The following is a 27,767-nucleotide window of genomic DNA, read 5'->3' as shown; positions in this document are numbered from 1 at the left end:
TATTTTCGTTCAAAATCCACTTGTTATAAGTAGTCGGATTACAAAATTATATAAATTTTGCAATTCATTCATATCTTATTTGTATTTATTCATAAAAAAGCCTTGCAAAAGGGTTAAGAAATGCCAAGATTATAATTTACCGTTTCAAACTTTATCTTTAAACTTATTGGATAATCACTAATTGGCATTTACTGTAAAATTTTTAATTAATTTAATTCAACTTTGTTTAAAACAGAGAAAAAATGAAAGATATTACAGTATACAATAATGTAATATATATATAATATTAATATAATTAAATATTATATATGAAACATAACACTTTCCTTGGTCCAATGTCCCAGATTAATTCACCATAAGATCAAATATTGGTGAATTTTCAAAATGACGCAATCCCTGCTGTTTTGCTTGTCTTTTGACGCATGTGTGTCACTTGCAAATTGTCAAGAAATTCTTATGATTATGCCAAATGAGGTAATATCCTCACTGACTGATTGGGACAATAATATTAGCAAGTAGTGGCTTTTTAATTTGTTGTTGTTTTTGCTTTAGTTGGTGATTTTCGAAATTCCCCACACAATCTACAAGGTATTTAACGGTTTTATGTGGGCTCTCTCCCTCTCTCTGTCTATTTGTATCTCTGTCTCTTGCTTAGACCTTTGTTTAGTTAAATGCCTTTGATTATCATTTATGTTTTTTTTTCTCCCCCCCCCCCCCACTGTTCACCTCACCCCCTTATCCGACCCCTTTGTTCACTCAAGTCACTTCGTTTGCTATTCTCGTTATTATTATGATTATTATTGATATAACCTCCAAAAAAAATGGCATGTCTGAAGGGTTAAGCGCACAAAGTAGTTTAGTTGTTGGGGAAGTGATCTACACACACATACACTCACTAAGGCTGCCAGTGATTTCATAATCAATTTGTTATTTATACAAAACAAAGCAAAATAAACAATACGCAAAAAAAAATCATACGAAAAACGTAACAAAAGTGAGAAAAAGTGTGCGCATAACACAAAACCGGCAAAAAAAAAAAAACAAACAAAAACAGTTGCAGCAAAATGCACTATTTGAGACCGAGAAAGATAGAGAGAGAGGGAGAGGGAGAGGGAGAAAGAGCAGTAGAGAGAGGGGTCACAGTTCCAACTAGTTGCATTGCCCTGTTAAATGCCACTTGCAACTGTTAATGTTAGCGCCTCTGTTAAGGGGGATTGCTGTTAAGAACAACAACTTATAAAACCCGGAAAAAGCATTGTTGTTTTTGTAGTTAACATTTTTATGCATTTCCTATATTAAAATGTCAAAAGTAGGTTTTTAATTAAATTGAATTTTTTAGTTTATTATTAACTAATATTCAACAAATTTTTTAAAGGGCAAGGCATTCCTTTGGCTTGCATGCGTTTGTGTGTGTGCATTACAGAGGCTTCGCAACAATAATGCGGGCTTCTCTTGCCATCCCTTTTCCGCCTACCCCCCCCCCATCCTGCTTCACTGTGCGTGTGTATATATGTATGTATTTGCTTCTGCAAATAGATTTCTAATTGAGAAAAGCGAGTGCAGCCAACTGCCCTTACTTGCTCTCCTTTCCCCCCTGCTTCCTCTTTCTCCCATCCTTTGTCTGGCTTTTGTTTTACTAAAAAAAAAAAAGACGAAAACTTGACTGATAAGAATTTGACTCGCAGCCGCCGCTGCCGCTGCTGCTGCTGCTGAGATGTTGTTGCATCTGTTTTATGCCACTTTACAGCAAGCAACAAAAGCAAATGGGCAATGGCGTCACGGTCTCTCTCTCTCTCGCTCGCTCGCGTGTGTGTTGTTTTTCTTGTTGTTGTTGTTGCTTCCACTTGAAGTTCTTTTTCATCTTCCTCGGCCGGCGTCGCCGTCAACGTGGGCAGCACTGCCGGCAAACTGTATATGTGTGTGTGTGTGTGTGTTTTGTAGCGGAGATTTTTGTGTGCGCGTCTCTTTGTTCTGCAATCAAATTGCTGCTGCTGCTGCCTCTGCTACATATTTTTTTACTCTGCCTCTGCCTCTGCCTCTTGTCTCTGCTTCTTCTTCGCCTTCCTCTTCTTTGGCAGGCTTATCGGACATTCGGAAAATGGACTCTCCTCTTGGTCGTCTTCTTCCTTCATCTCCTCCTTTTCCTTCCTTTTCTTTGTCTGAATGTCATATGTTAACTTATAACCCTAAAAATAAAGTATAGCAAAAACAAAAAAGAAGAACAGGAAAAAGAGTATGAAGAAGAAGCCATAGTTGCCACCCACCACAACAACAACAACAACAGAAGTAAAAGAATTAACCGTCTGATAACAACAAAAACCTACCACCCCAAAAAAAAACTACAGAAAAAGGCTTTCCGGCAAAAAGCTTATTCACACCACCAATAATTCTCAACTCTCCACTCTTGAAAATCCCAAAAAAGAAAGAAGAAAAACCCAACCACCAACGCCCGCAGAAAGTGTGTGGAAGCCACCACCAGCTAGAAGAAGTAGAAGATGAAGAAGTAGAAGTAGAAGTTGAAGCAAAAACAGAATCAGGAAGAAGACAACACAAATGTTGCACACACACGATACAGAATGAGAATATTTCGTTGAGCATTTTGTGGCATATTTATAAAGTCACCACCATCTCTCACTACCAACTTCAACCATCCATCCATCCAACCATCGGAACTGCTGGCCATGAATGATGAGAGGTGGCAAGAACCAGAAGGAGGTCTTCCACCAAACACCACCGGCAAACACACACAAGAGAGGAAAAAGAGGTGACGAGCCACCACAAGATGGAAACTGGCCAAATGGGAAATTCTATGGAGTGGGAAATGGGAATGGGAACGCGAAAGCGATGGTCAACCCTTTTTCGAGCACGTGGTTGCCATGGATGACGATGATGCCAAGAACAGATGGAAATTGAAAACCCTAAAAAGTGACAAGCTAAAAATTCATTCTTCTTTGTAAAAGAATATTTAAAACTCTCTTTAGATATAATTTCAAAATATTTTAAACAAGTTGTAGCTAAGAAAAACTATCACCTTTCAAAGTTAAGAAGTTATTATCTAAAACATATTAGATAGATCTATAAATATGAGTACAAAACCTCCTGCACTTTACCAACTTTAAGTACAAAACCTCTTGTACACTCTATATAATGTTTTTCAGTCAGCTAATTCAATTTAAATTTGGAAACAAAGTAAAACTCTTCGTAACTGTGAGACCTGTAAAAAGTCTGTTTTTTCTAGGTCTTTTGTAATGTTCAACCCTTTAAAAAAACATTTGGTGGTGACAGAAAGAAACCCATAACTGTTTCTATATAAACCAGAAACCGGATTTAAGCGGAATATGTAAAAGTGTTAATAATAAAGTGTTAAAAAAAAGCAACTGGCAAGCCAAGTTATAAAGATTTTGTTCCTATAAAAGAATGCTACTTTTAAAGATTTCATTCTTACCTAAGAAAGTGTAAAATGATTAGAGGAAATATAATAGCAGTAACTAGAAGCATTTGTTTTTTCAGAAATCAAGTAGAAGACTATATTCCAGGCAGAAAAACTAAGGTATTTTATATATTACTCAAGAAAAGCCATTAAAAAGCCAAGTATCATAGAGATTTTTAATCTTAAAAAAGCACTTGCTTTGCTTCAATTAAATTCTTATGAAAAGTAATCTATAAATAAACCCTATAACTACTAAAGTTACTTAAAGATTAATTATAGCTGCTGGAACATCATTTCCCATAAATTTAAATAACAATTTAAAATGAAAACTACGGGAACATCATTTCCCATAATCAAATTCTTTAGAAATTACAAATTATAGGAATTACATACCGTGTGAATAATAAAGTTCAATATGGGCAGTGCCCCATCACTTAACGTTAAACGTTGAAAATGATGGCATTTAGTGAATAGTGCGAATTGCGGTGGAAGGAGAGAGAGAGAGAGAGAGAGAGAGAGAGAGGTAAAATGTCGTATCAGAATAATGCAAACAGATTAGATGTCCCCGCTCTGCTATCACTCCCTCCCAAGGTGTGTGTGTGTGTTATGACATAAGCCCATTTCCCGCTCCCCACATGTCACCTTAGGGTTCTACGTAATTATATATGGAGCCAGAGTCGAAGGCAACGCACACGCAAAACGACGGACAGCGGACAACGGACAGCGGACAGACTCTCCCTTCGAATTCCTCGCTCCCTTCCCTCCCCTCTAACGTTCTGTAGACTGGCCCTGAGGCCTCTAGTATGTATGTATGTTTGTATTATCAACAGTTTTAATTTTAGTATGCGCTTTTTTCATCGTCTAGGTTTATGATTTTTTCTTGTTTAAAGCAGAAGGAAATAGGTGGGGCACATTGGTGATAGTCCAATGTTTTTGGGGCCTTAGTGCCCATGACGACGACATAAAGTATACAGCGGCGCGTGCGTTCTTACCTTCTGAACTACAGGGGAACCTCGCTAATTACTACAGATTAAGTTCAAAAACTCTTGGAAACCTTACCCAATTTTCCTAGAATTTACAGATTAAATTTGAGATTTTATTTTATTACATGTAAAGTAATTATTCATTAGAAAAACATTAGTATCTAGAATACTCTTATAATATAGATAATATAATTTGTAATATATTTACATTTTATTATTATGAATACTTTAAAGATATTCTAGATATTTTATTCTAATTAATGATTACATTAAACAAAACGAATTCATTGAACAAAGTTTTTATTATAACTAATTCAATTTATTTTGCATTTATAATTATAAGTTTCCTATTACAAAAAAATAGTTCCCAAGGTCAACATTAATTCAATTCCACTTGTTAAGTAATTTCAACTAAGGAAACTAGAATTGAATACAAATACTAAATAGGTTTACTAAAAACAGACATATTGATTATAATGAGTTTGTAAAATATTCCTTATTTAGTATAAGATTATCTAAGAAACAAGAATATACACATAAAAGCAGATTAAATTGGTAAACTCAAATAGGTTGGTTTTAAAATGTTTTTAGAAGCGGTTCTAATAACAAAATTGAATTTAAATTTTTGTTAATTAGGAAAGGGAACATAAATTTAAATATTAACTGGTATCGAGTCAAATATTTAAACTATTTTAAAAGGTATTATAAAATAAAAAATTGTAAGAGATCTACTAAATATTCAAACTAAATCTTAGTTTTAGAAAGTGGTTTCATTAAAATTATATTTTAGGAACTTAATTTAAAATTATTTTCTTAAAATTAAACCAGTTTATGTTAAATAGGTCAGATTGTTTTAGAGTGTTGAGTTTTGATTTTCGAGTCGTGTTGGGTTTTTTTCTTTCTTGGGATAGTGGTGGATTTTGGCATCATTGTTTTTTTTCTGTCTTTCTTAGTTGCTCCATCTCCCTCACTCTTCAGGTGGTGCCGCTGCTTTTTAATGTTTTTGGTTACAAACAACAAGAAACACCTCTCTCTCTCTTTGAGTTTGAAACGATCTTTTGTTATCTGGCATTGGCGTGTTTGATCAAACTACGGCTGTCATGGGTTAAGGGTGAAAACGAGGCACTTTTCTTTGTTGCCTCCACTGCGCAGTTGTTAGTTGCTTTTTATTTATTTATTTATTTTGTGTGTGTTTTTTTTTTACGTTGTTGATTAGGCGGCGGCGGCGGCAGCGGTGGCGAGAAGAGATCTTGTTTGGAATATGGACAAGCGTGCTTTGTTCTGCTCTGCTCGCTCCATTGTTTGGCTCGCCCCGTCTCTATCGCTCTGCTTGACTGTTTGCCTGTGTTTGTCTGCCTCTCGCTCTCTCTCGCTCGCTCAAAGATCAGGTTACACAAGCCTCTCGAGCTGCGCTCAGAGCTTCTCTCTTTTCTCGCTCACTTGGGTCGCCGCTGCCGCTGCCGCCTGCCCTTTGGGGCGTCGTTGGCGTTGCCAATCTTGTTGCACAATTTAAGGCAATGAGATTTGACAGCAGCGTTGCCAACTTGAAGATTTTTCACACCTTTAGATTTCTCCAATTGTGTAGAGTTGAAAAAAGGAACGGAATTCTTGTGAAATTTCTATATTTTCTAGGTAAAACTAGAACAACTTATTGATAAGATAGATTTATTAATAGATAGATGGCTAGATTTTGCCTTGAAGACAAGCAAACTCATTGAATATTCAAACATTTCGAAATAGGCTATTTTTGGGAATTTTTGGCAGTCTTTTTTGTATGCATTACGCGTGGCTGTGTGAAAACTCGTTTAGTTACTGGGAAAGTAACACCACACAGATACACATCACCTGCCTTGCCCTTTCCTCTCTTGCTCTTATCTCGCTCTTCTCTTCTTTTACCCTTTCCCTTTGGCCAATTTCCAAGCCCCACAAGTGAACCGACGCGACGCTCCTGCCTTTTGCCAATGGCCCTTGGCTGCCATTTTGTCGTGTCTCTCTTTCTCTCTCTCTCTTTTGCGACCCCCTTTCGTTCTTTTCCCCATTTACTCAACCCCCCTCCCCCCTAGCACACGCCCGTTCATCATTTGTTTATGGCCTCAGGCCTTAGCCTTGGCTATGTTCGGCGCTAGATGGCGCCACGCCTCAATGCCTTGCCTCTTCCCTAACAAGGTTTATGCGTAGATCCAAGTTCATGAAAAGCATGGATTCATAGATAGAACTTTGGTAATTAATTAATTATTTAAAGTGAAAAGAAGAAAACTGCATGAATTCAGACACATATAAATTTGCAACTTTTGATGCTTGTTCTGGATTTCATCAACTTTTCCGCATAAACCCCAGTAGTATCTGCTCTTTGCTTGCCTTTTCTTCTGTGTCGCTTTTCCACCGCTGCTGCTGCTGCTGCTGGCGCATTCAATAAATTTTCCTTTCCCACCACTGCAGCTTTTGCAGCTTGGCGTGTCGTTTTTCCACCCACTAAAAGAAGAGTTATTAGAATAAACCAAACTGAACGAACAAAATGAATAGAGAACATAATCAAACCGACTAGAACGAAGCAACAAAGTTGCTGGGCATTAAAAATAGAAAGCATCAGCGAAGGATGTATGTTCATTCGTTTCAATTCGCTTTGGCTTATGTTAAATGAATGAATGAATGGGATGCTCTGCCCATGTGCACTGCACAAAATAGGGTATTATTTAGAGGATATTATTTTATTTTTTTTTTTATGCCATCTGCAGGGTATTATAATACTCATTGAAAGCTTTGTAACATCAGCCGAGTTGATCTAGCCATTTAACAAAAATTACAAGGGTATAAAAACTTAGGCGTACCATAGATAGCTTTCTTTCTTGTTTTCCAATAATAATTGTTTTATTTTGAAAGCTTTTTAAACTTTTACAGAGAATGTATATATTTTCTTTTCACACTTTAAACCCCTACAGATTTGAAATATGTCATCTTAATTTTTTCTTAGTGTATTTAATGGGTTGGGCTGGGCCCAAGTTGAGTGGGTGGTGGTGTGCTCTTTTTTTTGGGTGGTTGGCCGCCTTCTTTTAAGTTTATTTAAGGTGTTTGCTGCCTCTCTCTCTATCTGTGTGTGTGTGTGTGTGTATCTAATGGCTATGCCTAGTGTATCTGCAAGATGCTTTTGCTTGTACAAAAATAAATAGTGGCCAAATCGGAGGTAACGGCACGTTTGCATGTCTACCGCTATGTATCTATGCATCTTGTATCTGGCAGATGCATCCATTCATCGCCTTAATTGTGCCAAATTGCATGCAAGAGAAGAGATGCGATGCCGGGGAATAAGAGTAATAAAAAAAACCGTCTATATATGGCCCAGACTGGTTTTCTTCCTGACGCTTTTCGGTGGTTGTGTCAATAAACGCGATGGATGCGTCGCACCACCACCACCACCGCCACCACCCTCATGGTAATAATTATTCCACCATTTCCAACCAACCACCAACCGACCGGGTAATGAACGCATCAAAAATCGTTGTTTATGCAAATCGAAATTAATTTTCTTTTTATTTTTTCTTTTGCCTTTCTTTACTTGACGCTCTGCAAATTTCTTCGAAATTTTGCTTGCCATTAAAGACACCTTCAAAGGGTGTAAAATAGACAAAGCAAAGTAATATAATCATTGAACACAACAAAGCACACAAAAGAAATAAAGTCGAGCTAAATCAACAGTAGATTTAAAGGAAGATTTATTTTCACTGAATTAAAAAAGGAAACTTGAGTATCTTGAAGAGATTTCTTGGTATTTATAATCTAAGAATATCGGATTTTAGACTAATCAATGATACTTTCATTGATAAATAGCACAATCATTAACCATAAATAAAGTGTGACTAAGAAAAATATAATGTACAAAAATTGAATCATATTCATAGGGATTGACTAATACCTTTCCAATACAGTCATTTTTAATTTGTTTGAAAAATATTTGTAATCTATTTATGACTAAAAATGTTACAAACATTCTAAGAAAGGGGGAAAGTGACATTTTTAATTTGTTTGAAAATATTTGTAATCTATTTATGACTAAAAATGTTACAAATATTCTAAAAAAGAAGTCACTTATATTTTCATTTGCAAATATTGAAAAATAATTAGTATTTTAATTTACATTTGCAATAGTTTCATATGCAAGAATGCATTACTTAACAAATTTATTACTCGATATTTACCAGCAAAGCGGAATATAGAACACGCAAATGTGGTTTCTCAACATTCATTCATTCACTTTGACTCGTTTTTCTTCTTCGTTTCCCCCCTCTGAAAAATATTTCATTCATTCATTTCGTTTGATTCTTTGATTCTGGCTTTTGCCATTCACATGCATTTTGCTGTCAAATTGAGAGGGAACTGAATAACATCATCAGTGCAATCATCATCAGCATCACAGCATCCTCATCCCACGCACACTCGAACACTCATTCTAATTTTCACTTATCCACACATATATGCATTATGCGAAAATTGAATTGCACAGTGAGAAATAAAGTATATTTAATAAGAAATATATAATAGAATAATAGAATAGAAAATGTATAAAAGAAATTTATAATAGATGATTTTAAAACATTTAGTTTGAGTCATTTCTTTTTATTATATTCTTATTCTGATTCATATTCTTGACTAGCATCAACAGCCGAGACGATCTAGCCATTTTTATAGGAAGTTATATCTTTCAAATGATCAAAGTTGGCAAAAATATTATTTTTTTTACATTTTAAATGTAGTGAGCCTTATAATAACCAACATAAAAAAGTTAATTAATTTTGGCTTAGTTTTGATTGATTTCCAATTAGATTCATTCATTAAAACATATATATCATTTTAGCAATATATTTTTTATATACATATCTCTCTATCTTTATGTTTTTATGTATATATCTAAAGATAAACCACTTTTTATGGATTTACTTAGTAAAAAACATTTAAAAATCTTTCCCTTTATATTGAAAGTAATTATATTCTTACTTATCTAGCTAATAAAAAAAATAAACCATTGAAAGTCTCGCCGTCGTCTCATCCATCTCACATTTACTTTCAATGAAAAATAATAATAATAATAATAAACACGATAAAAAAAAGGCAAACAACCAAGTGAAATAAAAACAACAACAACTTACGGCATCAATAACGTCATCGGAGAGCAGTGTTGCTCCCCCCCACCCCTCACTCCCCATTCAACCAACTAACCCGCCCCCCCCACCTCTTTGCGCTCATCAACAGTTTGCTGTGCTTCGCTGCTCGCGTTTTGTGATCAGTCGCTGCGCTGCTGCTGCCGGCCGGCAACCGATGTTTGCATTGCATTGCCCTCTCTCTGCCTCCCACTTATTCGTGCGCTCTCTCTCTCTCACTCTCCCTCTGGCTCTCTTTGTTGGGGCCGGCCGCCTGTGTCTGTGTGAGCTGTGTTGTGTTTGTGTGCGCGCGCAGACCCCACATACGTAAGAAACAACAACAAAAGAAAACAGAAAAAAAAACAGTTTTCGTTGTTGCTCTGTTATTGCAGTTGTTGCTATCGTAATTGTTATTGTTGTAGCTGCTAGAGATCCGTTTGAATGCGTCTCCTCTTTCAAATTTAAAACTATCTATGTGTGTGTGGGAGGGGGGCTACAGTGATCACACTTTAACTTTGACTTTAAAAGTGATTGATCAGCACTTTTAGATAGTTTTTCTTTTATTTCTAAAGAGAAGTTAATTATACTTGGGATTTTCTATTATTGCAAAGAAGTTGTTTTTAGTTTTTATGCATACTGACGTTTAAAATTTTATAATTTTATCAAATTTTAAATATTTCAACGTTGTAAAATGGTAACGATTATACTGTAAAAATACATCTTAACTTTATAAATTATAATATATTTATACCATTTATTGAATGTATGCAATTTTTTTATTTTAAGCTAAAAACACTAAGAAAATAACTCATGATTAACTTACTTTACTCTTCAGAAATAATATGGGATCGACACTTTACTTTCAATTTTTTTTTTTTTTTATTTTTCCACAAAATAATATTTATAATAAAATAATAATTATAATAAAATAATAACTATAATAAAAAAAAAAAATTATTATAGAATAATAATTATAATAAAATAATAATTATAATAAAATAATAATTATAATAAAATAATAAATATTAATGATTCTAAATAATAAAAAAAAACATGTACTGTTCCATAAAATAATAAAATAATAATTAATAATAATTCTGTATAAAAAAAAACAAATTATCCTGTTTCTCACAATTTTTATGGTATATTTATTGAATTCATTTATTAATTAAACTTCTTAGAGCCCTATTTATAGATTTATTTCAATTCTAAGCTTTAATATACCTAGAAATATAATTATAAACAGACAAGCTTTCTTTATTGAAGCTTCACTGTGTCATTTGCATTCGCGTTCTCAGTGTTTTTTTGCCCTTTCGCAAAATGTTTTCCGGTGGCGATCCGCTGAATCAATAGTTCAAAATTAGAAGCATTTTGGTGAATTTGGTTGTAAATACATTTTTCTTTCTCTTTAGCTCTTTCTTTATTTAGTGTTTTTTCTTCTTCATTGCTTTATTTGTTTAATCTCTTTCTATTTTTATACCTATCCGTAGGTGGTTGTCGGAGGGGTTTTGATTTGCGGGGGCGTGCTGATATTTTTTGCCTCTTGCTGCCTGCCTCCTCCTCTAGTTGCTATTTTTAGTCGCTTGCTGTGATTTCTCATTGTTGTTTGTTGCTGCCCCACCATCCACCATCCACCACCCACCGCCGCCGCCTCCCCCCCTTTCCCGCTGATTTCTTTGTTTAATTCGTCTTTGTTGCGGCCCCATGCCACGCCCCCTTCATGCAAATGCGATGATGCTCTGACTCTTTATAGAGCTGCGTTTTCAGTTGCTGCTTTTGCTGTTGCTGGTGATTCTGCTGGCATCGATTTTCCAGCAGCCCTGTGAATCTCTCTTCATTTTCCAACCCTTTTTCCTCGATTTCCCTGATGGAGAAGAAGAAGGAATACAAAAAACAAAAGCTTAACCAAATCGCCCGAAGAGGTTGGGCTGGTGACTAAGGGGGGAGTATGTTGAAAAAACTGCAGCTGACAGCAGGCTCTAAATGGATATGATGCTGCCATATCCCATAGATACATAGATATGAAGATACATAGATACAAAGATACATAGATTCTAACATACAAAGATATAAAGGTGCAAAGTTAGAAAGATAGGATTATAGAAAGATAGAAAGATGGAAAGATAGAAAGATGGAAAGATAGAAAGATGGAAAGATAGAAAGATGGAAAGATGGAAAGATAGAAAGATAGAAAGATGGAAAGATAGAAATATAGAAAGATTGAAAGACAGAAAGATAGAAATATAGAAAGATTGAAAGATTGAAAGATAGAAATATAAAAAGAAAGAAAGATAGAAAGAAAAATAGAAAAAGGAAAAGTAAAAAAGTAGAAAGAAAGAAATATACATATTTACAAAGATTCTAAATACAAAGATACTAAAATACAAAGATACTAAATTACAAAGATTCTAAAATACAAAGATACTAAAATACAAATATCCTAAAATACAAAGATGCATAGATCCAATGAGAGAAAGACAGAAAGATAAATAGTTACAAAGATGCAAAGATATAAAGATACTCTTATTTTTAAGTGTTTGCCGAATTTCTGTTATCTCAGTTATTTCTTTACTTAAAAAATGTGAAAATACTTTAAACACTGAATCAATATTTTCATTATAATTCTATAATTTCATCAAATTTTTAATCTTTATTTATGTACATATATCTAAAATTTAATGTGGCATAAACCTGGCCCTCATTTGGGCCTAAAATACCATATGGTCATTGCCAGTTTCGACCACAGAAACGGCAGGCGTCATCCCGCCCAACCTAATACCCTCTCCCCCCCTCTGGTTTTCCCTTGCGGTGGTGCAGCTTTTCGGCCGGAAATTAATGAAAGTCATCAGGAGCAGCGATGGCGGTTGGTGGTTGCAACCCCTAGTCCACAAAAGTCCCAAGTTGCCATGTGGGTGGTTCTATGTGGCAATATTACTGGGAGGTGGGCTAAAGGAAAAGCTCCTCTTCAAGTGAAAGCTGGGCTGAAAATTCTGTTTTCTGCGTTTTGCGTTTTGCGTTCTGCCTTCTGTTTTCCGCTTTTCCCATCGACCATTTGGCAAAAGTGGTGGCATGGCTGCTGTGGTTGCTGGTGTTGATGATGGTGCACCAGGCTGTGGCGGCCGTTTCCTATTTCTTTTTTCTTTTTATGGCTATGTGGGTGTCTATATACATACATTTCTATATATATATCTAGTGTGTGTTTGTGTGTGTGTGCGAGTTCGGTAATCAAAGTTGGGATTAGTTGACTTTAAAGTAGCCTTTAGGGGTAGCAACCGCCGCATTCAACCCCACAGAAACACAACGAGCCCCATTTCAGTCTGTGGTGCAGGCCGAATAAAATAAAAAAAAGGGATAGGTATCTAAATGTTTTAGTATCTGTGCAATGGTATCTATACCAAAAATTGGATACATTCAGCCAGAAGATCCAAGGGGGAGCTATTAGTAAAGTGACCAAGGTTGAAACGATGATATGAGCTTAACCAAGAGACAAGTTTTTAATAATACTTTAGTTTTTTAAACCAAAGAGTTGGATATTTTTTTTTAATCTAAAGATATATAAAAGTATCTTTTCAAGAGCAAGAATCAAAGAGGCTTATGGGATAGTCCTAGCTTCTTTTCTCAGGCTTTAATTTGTGGAAAATTTAAGCTGCAAATAGACTCAAGAAAAACCCACTTTGTTATAAGTAAACTAAGACATATTGTTCCACAAAATACCTGGAAATAATTGCTATATATAGATTAATAGGTATACTTCCTAGATTCTCTCCAGTTTAGCAGCATTAAGCTTTTCTTCACACCTTATTTTTTGTTGCTTCTTGCTTCCTAAACCCACCCCCGTATCTCATGGATGCGAGTGTCAATTGCAATACCTTCATCCCTCGCATATGAAGACCGCCCCGTCAATCACCAACAAAAAGAAAAGAAAAGAAAATGTATCTAGTTCTAGGCAGAGAAAGAGAGGCATCTTCTACAATCTACAGTTTTATTAATTAACACGTTTTCAACTGTATCTACAGCACCAGCTGTTGTGTGTATCTGTATCTACACTAGACGTAGCGAAGCAAATATGAGAATCACTTCCTCATGTTTTCGGCAAATAATTCGTCAGCATTGAAAAAGATTCGGTCACAATCGAGAGTTTCAGGTTATACTCATTCTCGTTAAACGCGTTTAAGCTTTTTACCGATAAATAGAAATGAAAACAAACTATAATAATTTATAGGTTCTATCAAAAAAGAATCGAATAGCAAGAATATACAAGTTATTTTATGGCTAAAACTAGATTAGAGAACAAATCAAAATCTATATCTATTCAACTTTGCCTGACATTTCCGTGTGATCGAAATTGAAATTGAATTCGAAATGGAAATGAAAATGAAAATGATTGTGAATGTGGAAAACAAGTGACCAGGCAACAACAAAGAAAAGGTTATGCAATCGTTTATTGGTTGAGAGAGTTTTTGGGGTTCCGCTCGACTTCTTGGAAAAGGGGTGGGAAAGTAGGAATTTTTTTTTCTTTTTTGGGGCATAGATATGAGGGTTGTTGATATAATATATAGTATGGATAGCATGATACAATATTTGCCTCTAGTTTTGTTATCTCTTTGATATCTTTACGGGTCTTGGTTCTTGGCTAAAACATTTTAGGTAAATGTTTCTTGTCTTGGTTGCTCCAGCTTTCTGCTCTTAATTTTAGAAACTTTATATAGAAAATGATTTAAAATGTAGTAATATATACTATACTACTATACTACTATACTATACTATATATATAATATATTTATGTTAGAGAAATTTAGTCTATAATAATTTATTCAAATTATACTTAATTGTAACTATTTTATAAGGTAATAAGAAGCATATTTTCTATATCTTCTTCACTTAAAATTGTCTTTTTGTCTATTTTGTGAATTTCCCATCCTTTTTTGAAGGCAAGGCAATGGGTTTTCCGTTCTACCATTTTACCTGTTTTCTTAGTTGGCTTTTCTTTAATTTCGTTTTTCCTTTTTGGCATTAAATGCGGGGCGGTGGGTGGTACAGTTGCCCTTGGAGTTCTCTCGCCCCAAATGCCACCCTTTTACCGCCCCCGCTTTAGGCCCCAAAAATGTTGACCAGACATTTAGACGGCATTTTTTTTTTTAGATACACACACACAGACATTTATTTTTCGAGCCTCGTTTTCTTTTTATTTTATTTTTATTTTTTTTTTGTGGCCATTTGACCCTTGGGTTTTTTCTCTGCTGGCCTGAAAAATCTCATGTTCATGCTCTCTCTTTCTCTCTCTTTCTCTCTATCTCCCTCTATCTGCTTGCTCTGTCTTTCTCTTTCTCAGATTCTCTTCTATATTCGGTTTTGGCATGTGAGATTTTGCTCCTTTTATTATTTTTCTTTGGTGTTTTAGGCTTTTACCCTTGTGCACTGGCTATACCAAAAGGCGTCATGTGTAAAGGAAGAAGAAGCGAGAGGGGGAGATGTTTGAGAGTGAGATAGCAAGAGAGTCCTTGTCGCGCGTCCTGTGTGCGTTCGAGTGATGCTCTCTCTTATTCCTAGGCCGTAAACGTAATAATTTACGCAGCTTGCCCAATACACACTTGGTTACACTTGAAGGAAATTGGGAATTAGGAAATTGGAAATTGTTAATGATTAAAATTTAATATTTAAATTAAATATTATTATAATGAAACTCAGCTTAAATTTGAAGATTTTAAAATATTTTAATGAAATATAAATAATTTAAATGACATTTGTGTTAAGTGTTTTACTTGAAGGAACTTGGAATAAGAAAACCTATATATTAAGGCAGTTATATAATTAAATTAAATGTTATATTGAAAGCAAGATTTTATTAAATAATACTATACTGAAAGCCAGATATTATTAAATATTATTATATTGAAAGTCAGATATTATTAAACATTTATATTTTTTAATATTTAAATAGAAAATATATATGTAAAGGACATCTAAATTAACTTTAACTTAAAGACATTTGAGGTTTAGTTAAAGAAGCTTAACATCAGTAAATTTAAATATTAAGGCTTTAATAGATTTAATGTAATTATATTAATAAATGAAATTAAAGCCTGAACTTATATTTGAAGAATTTAAAATATTTTAATTTTAATTAACTATTCTTAGCCTAAAAAACATGCGAGTTAAGTGGCTCCACATATAGGAAGACACTTAATACACAAAAAAAAAAGGGACTCCACTATTTCTCCCAGTGTCTTTACCATATAAGTGTTTGTGACAGTGTTTGTAAGTGTGTGTGTGTGTGTCTGGGCAATGCTGCGGCAAGGTGGTGGAATTTTATGACAACAAAGGGCAATTCACTTGGTTCCCGGTTTGAAATTACATAGCTGGAAAATACTGAATGCCCACCCGTCCCCAAAAAAAAACCCCCCACCATGAACACAGAGCTGTATTAAAGCGAACAACGGAAAGGGCCAAAGTTACAGAGAAATATCAGAGAAAGAAGAGGAGAAAGATGAGAAGTATAAGTATAGGGATCTTGAAGCATTAATATATCCGATCTCTGTCTTTATTTAGCGTAATATTCTAGTATTTCCAAATAAACAGAAAGCAAACTTCATTGAAAGATTTAAAGTAATTTTCCTAAGATGGGGTTGTTAGGTACAGTTAAGGGAATCCCTGACTTACAGTAAAAAGCTATGTTAAAGCACAGAAAAACAAGAAGAACTATTGTAATCAACTTACATACATACAGAATTAATTATTATTAATTAACAAATTAAAAAAAAATGTTAAAATATAGTTTATAATAATTTGTTAGAGGATTTAAAAGCATTATATATATATATTTTATATCTGTGTTTAATAAGCTATTATCTTAGTGTTATTAAAAACACCAAACTGTTTTTGATTCTATTTGAGGTACAGTTTGGTTTACAGTATTACAGTTACAGTTTACAGTTTACAGTTTACAGTTTACAATTTACAGTTTACAGTTTACAGTTACTGTTTGCAGTTACAGTTAACAGTTATAGTTTACAGTTTGCTTACATAAAGAATTAATTATTGATATAAATTAACAAGATAAGTTATTTATTTATTTTTTTTTTTAATAATATGTAATATAATATTTGTTGTATAATATTTGATAATTATATTTCTGTATTAATTCATAATTTCAAGGTTAGAAACATATTTTTATTGGAAGTTCCTATGAGTAATATATTCTTTACAGTAATCTTGAAATGTTAAATGATTTTCTTTTAAATAATAAAATTTTAAGCAAGTCCCATATAGCTTTAAATTTTATTAAAAATTTTCCTGGACATTTAAACACTTTATGGTTTACAGTTAGCCTTTGGCCAAATTTAAAATTTCTAGTCTCTCTTTTTCTTACTTCTCCGCTTTACTGTTCTCCTTCCTCCTTTTTCTGTCTCACCTTTCGCCGAACCCACCGCCCCCCCTTGTCCCTGTCTGTCTGTCTGGGCCAAGCCTACACCCCGTCGCCCCCCACCCCGTTTTCCACCCAATGAGGCGGCGGCTCTCGTTTGGCCTTCGTGGTTGTTGTTGTTGTAGCTCCGTCGCGTCGCGTCACATTGCGTCGCTGTCGACGTCGGCGTCATCGGTAGCAGCGCCTATTGCGTAAAGGCAGCGACGTCGACGGGAAAGGCAGACGCAGACGCGACACCCCCGCAGACAACAACAAAAAGGAAGGACAGAGAAAAGCCCAAGCAAAAACACACACTCACCAACCACACCTCAACACATACACATACACACACACCCCCTTAAAGACAAAAAAAAAATACGGGAAATTAAATAAATGAAAAGCTTTAAAACGTTTTTCAGGCTGTATTATGGATTATGTTTTGTGGGAAAATCAAATTGAAAATCCCAGGAAATTCAAACAAATTTAAAGCAAAAGGCAATCTAAGAAATGAGGAAAATCGAATAAAATGCCGCTTTAATGAGCTCTCGCTCTCTTTTGCTCTCTCTCTCTTGCTTATATTTTCTCTCTGTCTCACCCTCCTCTCTCTCTTTCGCTCTTCTCCTGACTTTTGCCTCTGTGGTGAGTTTCTTTCGTTTTGGCACCTGCAACCTGCAGTAGCAGCTGCTTATGTTGCTGTTGTTGTTGCTGCTGCTGCTGATGCGTTGTTAACTGCAACATGTTGCTGCTGGCAGAGCGAGCACAAAGAAACCTTACGTACGCTAAGGCGCTGAATTACGTGACGTTACGTTTATTACTAACACCAACACCAACACCAACAACAACACCAACACCACACCAACACCACACCAATACCAACAACACCACAACGTAGTTAAATAATATCGAAATTATGAAATCCAAATTGCCATTGCGTGCTTAATTGTTAAAGGGGGAGTTCTTCATGGAAGTTATTCATCATTGAAGTATTTAATTGTATGGGATTATTCGTATATTTTTACGTTTTTAAATATTTATCATAAATCATCCGTATTTTTATCAACTTTAATTGATATTTTGTATAACCTAACATAACTAATATATAATATTTACTAAATATTTAAAGTAAACCAATTATTTTATACCAGCTAACAATTTATGTTGGAGTTAGTAAAAGCATCTTCTTAAACAACATAACCAGGCGACTTAATTTAGTCTTGTCCGTTGAACTTTAAAAATTTAGGCATAAACATGATTAGATAGCACCGGATTTTTAAACTTTTCAACAGTATTAAGCAATCTAATTACTTTTATATTGATTTCCCATCAGCAATACATTTAAGTTACCCCTTAAATCCAAACCATAAATATAAATTTATTACTTTTTTTTTGTTTGGGTTATAGTGTTGTTTTTTTTTTTTTTTGAATTACTTATATTTTGGTATCCAGGCGAGCGTATGCGTGAGTGTTGAAAGTTGAGCGTGGAGCGTTGCGTTGCGTGCAACGTTGTCTTGCCACGCCCCTTTCGCTGACCCAAATACGCTTTCCGTGCCAGCCAAAAATACTCAATTTAACTCGGCAACGCAACCCGATTCCACTAACCAAATCTTATCAATTCATCAATCATGCATGCAGTCATTAAATGCTCCAACATTTCGCTGTTATTGTTGTTGCTGTTGCTTTTTGCTTTTTCGTTTCTGCTTTTGCTTTTGCCGTTGCTGTTGCTGCTTCGGTTGCCTTGTTACCGCTGTGATGTTGCTTTTGTTGCTGTTGCCGGGGCTACCGCATCGCCATCAAATTCGCCGCAAATCGCCGTCAATGCTCTCATTTTTGACTCTCTTTCGCCGCAACATGCTGCAGTTGGGGTTAAGGAAATAGGAATAATACAAAATTCATAAAGGAATAAAAACTAAATATATGAAAATTATATAAACTAAAATTGTATGCATACAAATAATAAAAAAAATAATAAACCAATAATACTGCATTTATATACATACATCTCTACATTTTATATACATAACTTGAAAAAGCTATTTTATGAACAGTTGGGATAATTGTAAATAGTAAACAAACTCCTTTTAATTAAGCCGTAAGAAATACAAGTATAATAAAGTATAATAAAAAGCACTTTAATATAACTTAATTTTCAAACACGATGGATTTCTAATTTTAGGCAAGATTTAAAAACAAATTAAAAAAAAAAAAAACATTCTTAATTATTAGTACTTTATTTTATTATTGCTGTTCTTTGATACATAATTGATTTATTTGTTGAAGTTGCTATACTTTTGACTTCAACTGTGACACTAAACTGATGCAATCGAAAATCGAGGCGAAGTTTGTCTTTTTCTTCTTTGCCTGGCTTTTCTTTTGTGTGTTTTGGCCAACTCTCTCCTCTCCTCTCTCTCTTTTTCTCTCTCTTTCCTTTTCTCTGTCTCTTGCTATGTTTATCTCACCGGCAAAGCATAAAAGTTAAGTAATTTTCAAGTGGAGACTTCAGCGACTAACTTCTTCGTTTCTTCCCCCTTCCTCCATAAGCCTCAGATTCTTCCATCTTTTTGTGTGGTCCACCTGTCGGCAAGGTACTTCCCCCACCTGCACACACACATACACTCCTTTTTCCACCTTTAATTTATGCTTTGTATCAAAAATTCATTTGTTTTTTGTTGTGGTCCTAAGCTCTATGCCTAGAGCGTTGCTAGCCAAAACAAATGCATTGCAGTCTATATATAAACTCGACATTGATTATACCTGAATATATGTATATAAACGTGGCATTATATCTATGTATATATAGAGATATCTGTACATATATATGACAGCTTAAGCTGTTGTAACAACTGTACTTTTGTATAACCTAAAATCAAAATGAAAACTGTTATAAATATAATAGAAATTTGAAATCTCTTTTTTGGGAAAATTCTTGTTAAAGGTGTTCTATTTAAACATTATTTTCTGACTATATATCAAAGGTGTGATCTCTTAAAATCCTTCCCAAGTAACTTAATTTTAAAGAATATAAACCGGCATTTCGAAACCGAAGAAAAGCAGACAATTGTTTATAAAAGGCTTGGCTTTCTTCCCAGACTTTTCCTTTTATTACAGTTGTTATATTTCTTTTTGATAATCCCAAGTGTATTGCATATGCCAAAACAAATAATGAAAAAGAATTCTGGCTGCGGTTTCCAGAACTCCATTCTAGGGTTCTTCTTTTTTTCGCTCAAATTTTTATTTGTATTAACCAAGTAAACGAAATTAAACAAATAATAAGCGCAGCTGTTTGTTTGTTTGCTCGCCCGTCTGCCGTTGTTACCGTTGTAAATGCTACCGCTGCTTAACACCTGCGAATTGCAATGCCCAAAAAAAGTTCATATATACATATATATTTAAAATAAAAATCCCATTGAAATTCAGCGGCTGAAAAGTGTCAACAGCGTTTAACTTTTGACTTTGTTTCACTTCGACCGACACAACAACGAAAAAGCTGCAATTACGGAGAAAAAGTACAGCAGAAAATGGAAATAAAAGCAAAAAATTTACAAAAAAGTTCAGTTAAAACAACAGAATTAAAATGGAATGGAAATCAACTGGCCCCAAAAAGCAGCAGAAGGGAGGCAAACCTGTAAAGTGCTTGAACTTTTTTGTTTCTACCTGTGTGTCGTTATATATATATATATATATATTTATATTTTAATTTGCTGCCATTGCGAATCAGAAGGCAGAGTGTAATTTAACAAATTATCCGGTTTAAATGCATTAATTGTGAGCTTTATTGAGAAGAAGTTCTGAAGTTTATTCTACTGTTGGGTATTGATAATCTTTTTTAAAGAAATATGGCCACATTAGTTTGCTGCATTTGCATAGCTGGTAACACTACAACTTCTAAACTTTGTTTAAGACTTCAGATGAATAGTAAATGGTATACATAAAAAAGGATTTTAAGAATATTAAAATATTTGTAACCTCCAAATTTTTTCTTTTCTTTTTTCCTTCCAACCAGTTTGAATATAATGATAATAATCGCTCTCTAAACCTTATACAAGTTTTTTGTATCATGGCCTGGTTTTTGTACTTATATTTTCGAGGGGGCGATATATGTACTTGAATTATTGAAATTGGCTTTTGTTAAAGTGGCAAAAAACGCATTGATTTTTATTTGTCACATCTGCTATGTGTGTCTGTATGTCTTTATTATTGTTCTTGCCGCTTTTGTTGAGACTTGCCAAAAAAAAGGGAATGATTTCATTACGCATGCAAAAGTGATGACAGCAGAAAATCAACGCCCGTCTCTTTTTTTCGATACCTTTTTTCTTACTGCTTACAAAACGTTGATAAAAGAAAGAGAAAGAGGGAGAAAGAGCACACAAAGCTAATGTTAAATTAATTATATTATCCATTAATATGCCAATATAATCCTATATCTGTGTGTCTGTGTTAAGTATCGGAAAGAATCGAAATTAGCTTAACTACAGTCAATTTTAAAAATAAACTTTGCTAACCCTTTGAGTCAATTTCGTTGATTCTCTTCTTACGGCTACTTTTCAATTGTTTACTATTATTAACTGTTTAGAGCTATTTTGGCCACTTGACGGGGTTAATCAGCTGTTTTTATTGTGGCTCACAACTGTTTATTGACTGTTTTTCTAACGTATCTGTTTCTTTTTGTGTGTGTTTTTTCAGGGAACTACAGGATGGCACGCTCAGAGATCACAATTTAATGGATGGATCCAAGATCATTTTAATACCGAACGTGGAAACGGGCTTATTGGTAAGTTTTAAAGTCAATAAATTAAATTTAAACTATTTAAAATAAGTAAAGAAAATGTTTATATAGATTAAAAATACAGAAATGAAAATACAACTTCCAGATCTTTTTAAATTTGAGGAAACTGATTCTAAAAACTATTTAAAATGAACCTGAGAACTATTTAACTTTGTCTTTGGACATATTTTCAAATCAAAAACCCTTCTCAATTTCCCCTAAATACTAATTAAATATAAGATATATCCAAAAGACCAAACTCACAGCAAAAGAATTTAACGCAATTTCGAGACAGTGACTAATTTTGAAAACGAATTCGGTTTCGGGTTCTGGTGATTATTTTTTTGGCATTTGTGTCTGGCTGTCTTGTCATTTATCGTTGCCAAAGTTGTTTGACATTAATTAATTTTAATTTATTTACATATTTGCTTTTATTACAAACACACACAGATTATTTTTTCGGCTAACTGGTTTTTAGCCTACTTTGATATTTTTCAATGTTCGATTAGCGATCACCGATCACCGATCACCGATCAGCGATCTTTTGCCTTTTTCGATTTAGCTTAAGGGGGGGTGTAACATAAAATGCATACTGTCTCTGTTTTTTAAAGCTTCAATTTGTTTTCGACTTTAATTTAATGTCGCAACGAAACCTTTTTCGAGTTGCATTTTTTTCGGGCTTTCAACGATCGATCGATTGATTGTCAATCTTTCTCCAAATTTGCCGTGATTTTTGGCTCTCTTCCACCTCCTGTCTTCGGTCCTTGTCTTTGTCTGTCTTTGTTTCTTTTTATTTTTGAAGGTTTTCTTTTTTTATGCTTTTTGGGTGTGCGTGTTTTTATGAGAAAGTTTTGCCAGATTTTAATTTATACGCCAGCGCCATCTAAAGGTCAAGTTTGCATTTGTATGCGCAGCTGCGCCAGGGTTGACCCTGTGGGTGAGTTGTGGTGAATTGTTGGTGAAGTGTTGGTGTATCCATGGGCCTAGCAACAGAGTTTACAATTTTGCTGGGATTTTAAAGGTTTCAAATTTAATATTATTTAATAAATTGGTAAATATTGGGAAGAAATAAAATTCCTTTAAGGATCTGTTAGTCATTTATTTCTCTATGAATAAGAGACCAATGTCAAGGGAAAATCCTGGAGTGGGAACAAACTTAAATTAGGGAAATTTTAAGTATTCTTTTTATTAACAGAAATTTTTTGGAGTATTATTAGGTAATATTTTGATGCAGTATAATTATGTAGAATTTTTATGCATTGATATTATGCAGTACTTTTTTGCAGTTTTATTATGTAGCATTTAGTATAAAGTTTTATTTATTACATAGCACATGCTCCATATTTTCTAGGCCTTTTTATGTAGTGCTCTTTTTTTTTCTCTCCCTCTTGCTTTGCGCTCCACTTTTAGCCAGTTTGTCTTTGTCTAGCATACACATACACACACTCGCACACAATTAGATTTACCGTTTATCGTTTGAATTATGAGCCGCTCTCTCTCCTCCTCTCTTTCTGTATTAGAAATCTCTTTCGTGATACCGCTACAAAAGACAGACGTGCAACATTATTGCAACATGAGCGAAGCTCTGCAACAAGTTGCCTGGTGCGTTGGCCATTTGCAACATTTATGAATGGGCAGCAAACGCACTTTAATGATGATCACTGATGACTCATTGGTGAAGAGGAATTAATTATGGGAAATAAAAAAAAAATAAAAATGTGGTGATATAGATTTTGATTTCAAAATATAATTCGTTTTAATGATATTTATATTTGTAATCATAGTGACTATTGCCCCATTTTTTAAACCTTATTATTATTTTGTTGTGTTTTTGTTTAGCACTCTATTGTTAAATTTTTCCATTTAGTTGGCTAAGTTGCACTATTGCTTTGCTGCTTTAATGCTTTTCTGGGGTGACACCGATTCGCCAGGTGAGGCAATTGGCAATCTGCCGCAGGCTCACCTGTGCCTCAAGTCTGGCAAACAGTGCCACATAACGTTTATCAATATTAAAGTTACCTCTATCTTACATTACTGTGTTTACCATTAAATAGAAAATGAATATTAGAAAATGAATATGAAAGCACAAATCGTATATCTCTGCGAACGTTTAAAATGTTTCAAAAATTCGCTCAGTTTGTTTTATAAACAAATACGTAACTCTGTTACTTTTGATGGACATTTGTTAGCCATATTTATTGCATTTTGTATTGCATTCAAAACACACAATCACACGCGTTTAGAGCGTATATATGTATATATATAAATATATATAAAATTTCATGCAATTTTCGTGATGCGAACAAAGAAATATTTTGGCGTGCACGAAAAATCCATAAAAATCCCAATCCCAAAAAAAGACGAGCACAAAACAGCTAAATTTACATATTATATTTTATACAGTATATATAAATGGTTATACATATTGCAAATACTTGTGCTTATTCATAAGTCACAAAGAATATTAGTAATATTATTTTATAATTACTAAGTTTGGGGAATGAAATGCTAGCAAGTTTAGGTTTATAATCCCTTTCATTGTCTTGTAAATCAACACTGTAAGCAATATGAGAAATATTTAAAAATTGCAATTCTGTTAAAAACTTGTCAGTGGTTTCCGCTTTATATATATATTTACCAAAAGTCTAGAAGAAATTCAAATTCAAACTCTCTGCTTTCTTTGTCTCTTCTCCCGGTGAAAAGACTCAATAAAAATGCTGATTAAAATTTATTTACAAAACAAAATGAAATTGCACAAAAAATGTTTAAATAGCCAATTAACAATTTGCGTCTCTTTTACTTTTCACTTGTTTTTTTCTGTTCTGTTTTGTTTTGTTAATTTTATTATATATATTCTGGCAATTGCTGTTGTTGTTTGTCGCGCAAATTTACGAAATAAATAACCTCACAGGAAAGGATGGGCCCAGACCCAGGCAGGGGGGCTGTCAGCCAATTGCCAATTGCCAGAAGTGCAGAAAGGTGAGAAGTCTAAACACTGAAGAAAAAAATTACATAAATACTGTATTAGAAAATGGTTTTGTATACAGATTTTAAAAATATAATTTTGGGAAGACTTATTTAGTATTATAATACCAAAACATATGCAGAGAAATGTGCCATACTAATAAATACTGGGAAAAATGAACAATTTAAAGAGAGATAGACTTAAACAATAAATTCACAGAGAATATCTTAATAAAATATACAAAAAGTTGCTGTAGAAACTACGGAAATATAAATTACAACAAATATACCATCGAAAATAGAAAAAATATACCATAAAAAATACAACAATTATACCGTAGAAAATACAAAACATATACCATAGAAAATACAACAAATATACCATAGAAAATGCAACTAATATACCATAGAAAATACAACAAAAATATCATAGAAAGTTCAACAAATATACCGCAAAAAATATAAAATAACAAAAATATACCGAAATATATAAAAACGCACTATAATATATAAAAAAATTTAATCAATTTCTTTCGAGTACAGCTAAAAATATATATATTTTTATATGATCTAAGGTATTAAGACTTTAACTGTGGCTTTTCATAATTGTTTTCTCTGTTAAAGAATTTTGGGTGTTGCTTGGAGAATGTTTTATTGTTGAAAAGGTGTGCCTTTGGGCACCTCTTTTCTCAAAAAAAAAAAAAAAAAAAAAAAAAAATGTTTCTGAGTCACTTCTTGCTTCTGTTTTTTGTACTCGTATTTTTTTGCATTATTTTTTACTTTATTTTATTTTATTTCTCCTCATGCCATTGCCTTCTAATTAGCAACACAGAGTAGCCGAAAGGTAGATGGAAACATTGCAATTTCGGTCGCGACTGCTTGTCAACCTGGACAGGTGTTGGACCTAATTCCCGCTCTCTTTGAGTTTAAAAATGTGTGTTAACAAGTGACAGGTTGATTTGATGGAGACATCTCTGGATTTATTGACACCACTGACTGAATGGCCGAGTGACTGCAGAGTCACAAGGTGACCAATCTTTGCCTTTTGCCTGGGGGTCACCTTTTACCAACCATTTTCTTGACTCAGTCTATGGGATTTAAATACATAGAAATACTGTTTAAAATAAGGATTTTTGAAAGGAATTTTGGTTTGAAGTAAATATTAGTGGTATAAAATATATGCAGTATCGATTCTAGATCGATTAATTCTATATTAACAACTTTATTAACAACTGATTATGTCAATAAGTAATCATAGATTTATCTGAAATATGACAAGCAAGAATATGGAAATACAATTTATTAGTCAGTTATTATATCTTCATAATTATAAATTGATATTAAAATGATTAAATATGTATTAGGGATATTATCGATATATTTAACCACAGTTTTTCCGCCTTACTATCTGTGTCTTGTCCTACTCTCATTAAAAGTTATTAAAGATGTGCGAAAAAATACTCAAAGAAAGTGAAAAACCCTCAGACAATCTAATAAGTATTATAAAATAATTATTAGAACATATGTTTTAGATATTATCGATATATTTATCGACAGTTTTTCAATCCTATTATATAAATATCCCTTTTATTGGTCTCATAAAAATAATCAAACAAAAATGTCTAAGGAAATATTTAATGCATTAATGTGAAAACATTATAACTTATCAAAATAATAGAAATCAATTATTAGAAAATATGTTTTGGATGTTATCGATAAATGTATCGACTATTTCCCACCCCTAATTCCACTCTCTCTCTCTCCCTGTAGTCGAAGCAAAAGTAAAAGTTTTCCCCAATTAATTTGCATGAAAGCGGGGTGGAATTTCATTTAGTCTGGCTGCATAAAGCCTAAAAATATATACTCATTTGTCTGTCACGACATTTGCATATTGCTCCAATTTTATCTTGACACCGTCGACAACCACATTTCATCATCACCAGACAACCAAAAATGGTGGGCAAAATAATAATAATAAGAAAGCAACAACAAAAAAAAATGAAAAAGAAAAGAATTATTTCAGCTGCTATTAGCAGTAATAATATTTTGTAAAGTTTATTATCTCAACGCGTGTGAGACTTTGAGGCATAAAGAAAGGAATATGTACACATATACAGCATTATATCGTATATAGTCTCTGAGTGCGACAGTTGGCACTTTCCATTTTCATAGTTTTTCCCCTCAGAAAGGGGAATCACTTGCTTACTAATTTGTTGTATTTTATAGAGATTTAGTTTTCATTTATTCATCTTTATGAGTTTATAATTTCTGTTTTTATTAAAACCTTTTGATAATGGTCTCATTTAATCTGCTTTATTCCCTAAGAACATCATCATCTCAGTGGTTTTGAAAGCTGTATTATTTGCTTTTTGACATCTCAATCATAATCCCCGCTGACTTGCTTCGATCTTTATTTTATTCCTGTCTCTGGATATCTGGGTTGTGCCTCTGGGGACCACCTTTTGTGGTTCGTTTTTATTTCTTTCTTGTTTTTTTTTGTCATCATTTTCGATTTCGTTGTCAGGAGCAAAACACATGTCAACTGCAGAAACCAGGCACTGAGGAAAATAATACCAAAATATCTTATTATATTAAAAGAAAAAGAAAAAGATTTATAAAGAAATTTTATAATACTTTATAGAACCCATAAATGATGCTAGAATTATTTCTTCTAGTTGTTTTATTGTTTTATTTTAATGTATATTATTTGATATAATTTATTTCTCTTGGTTTATTTGGCAAAATCAAGTTGGGTGGGCGTTGTCATTCGTAGCAGCATATGCACCCATGACCGACTGGTGACAGAGAAGGAGAAATCACAAAAAGTCAAAGTGGGGTTTCCCCCTCTCCCAACAAGCAAAATCATTTCGAGTGGTTGCGTTTCGTTTTGTTTTTGTTTTTTATTATTATTATTTATGTCGTTTAAATGATGCGCTGGCATTTTCCTGTCAAATTAATTACTTTTGCTGCTGCTTTATATTCATTTTTTTCGGGACTTCTTTTGGCGAAAGAGCAATTGGTTTTTTGGGTGGTTAAAGACGAAGACTATAGATTTATGGAAATGATTTTAATTGCAACGAAAGCAAAGACAAAA

The 27,767-nt window shown here is 33.6% G+C and overlaps 1 protein-coding gene across 1 annotated transcript in view; it reads left to right on the top strand.

The window, feature by feature from the left end:
* Positions 1-27,767, top strand: part of stx (ubiquitin-like domain-containing protein stuxnet) — a 45,506-nt gene that overhangs the window by 1,754 nt on the left and 15,985 nt on the right. The window contains exon 2 of the mRNA XM_020947947.2: positions 21,628-21,715. Coding sequence (XP_020803606.2) covers positions 21,628-21,715 — 88 coding nt within the window. The remainder of the gene's footprint in view (positions 1-21,627; positions 21,716-27,767) is intronic.

This window comes from Drosophila serrata, unplaced genomic scaffold (assembly GCF_035046125.1).
Source record: "Drosophila serrata isolate PLE 108 unplaced genomic scaffold, ASM3504612v1 contig_115, whole genome shotgun sequence".
Classification (NCBI taxonomy): Eukaryota; Metazoa; Arthropoda; class Insecta; order Diptera; family Drosophilidae; genus Drosophila; species Drosophila serrata.
Note: the sequence above shows the minus strand (reverse complement) of the source record. Positions and strands in the feature narration are given on the sequence as shown.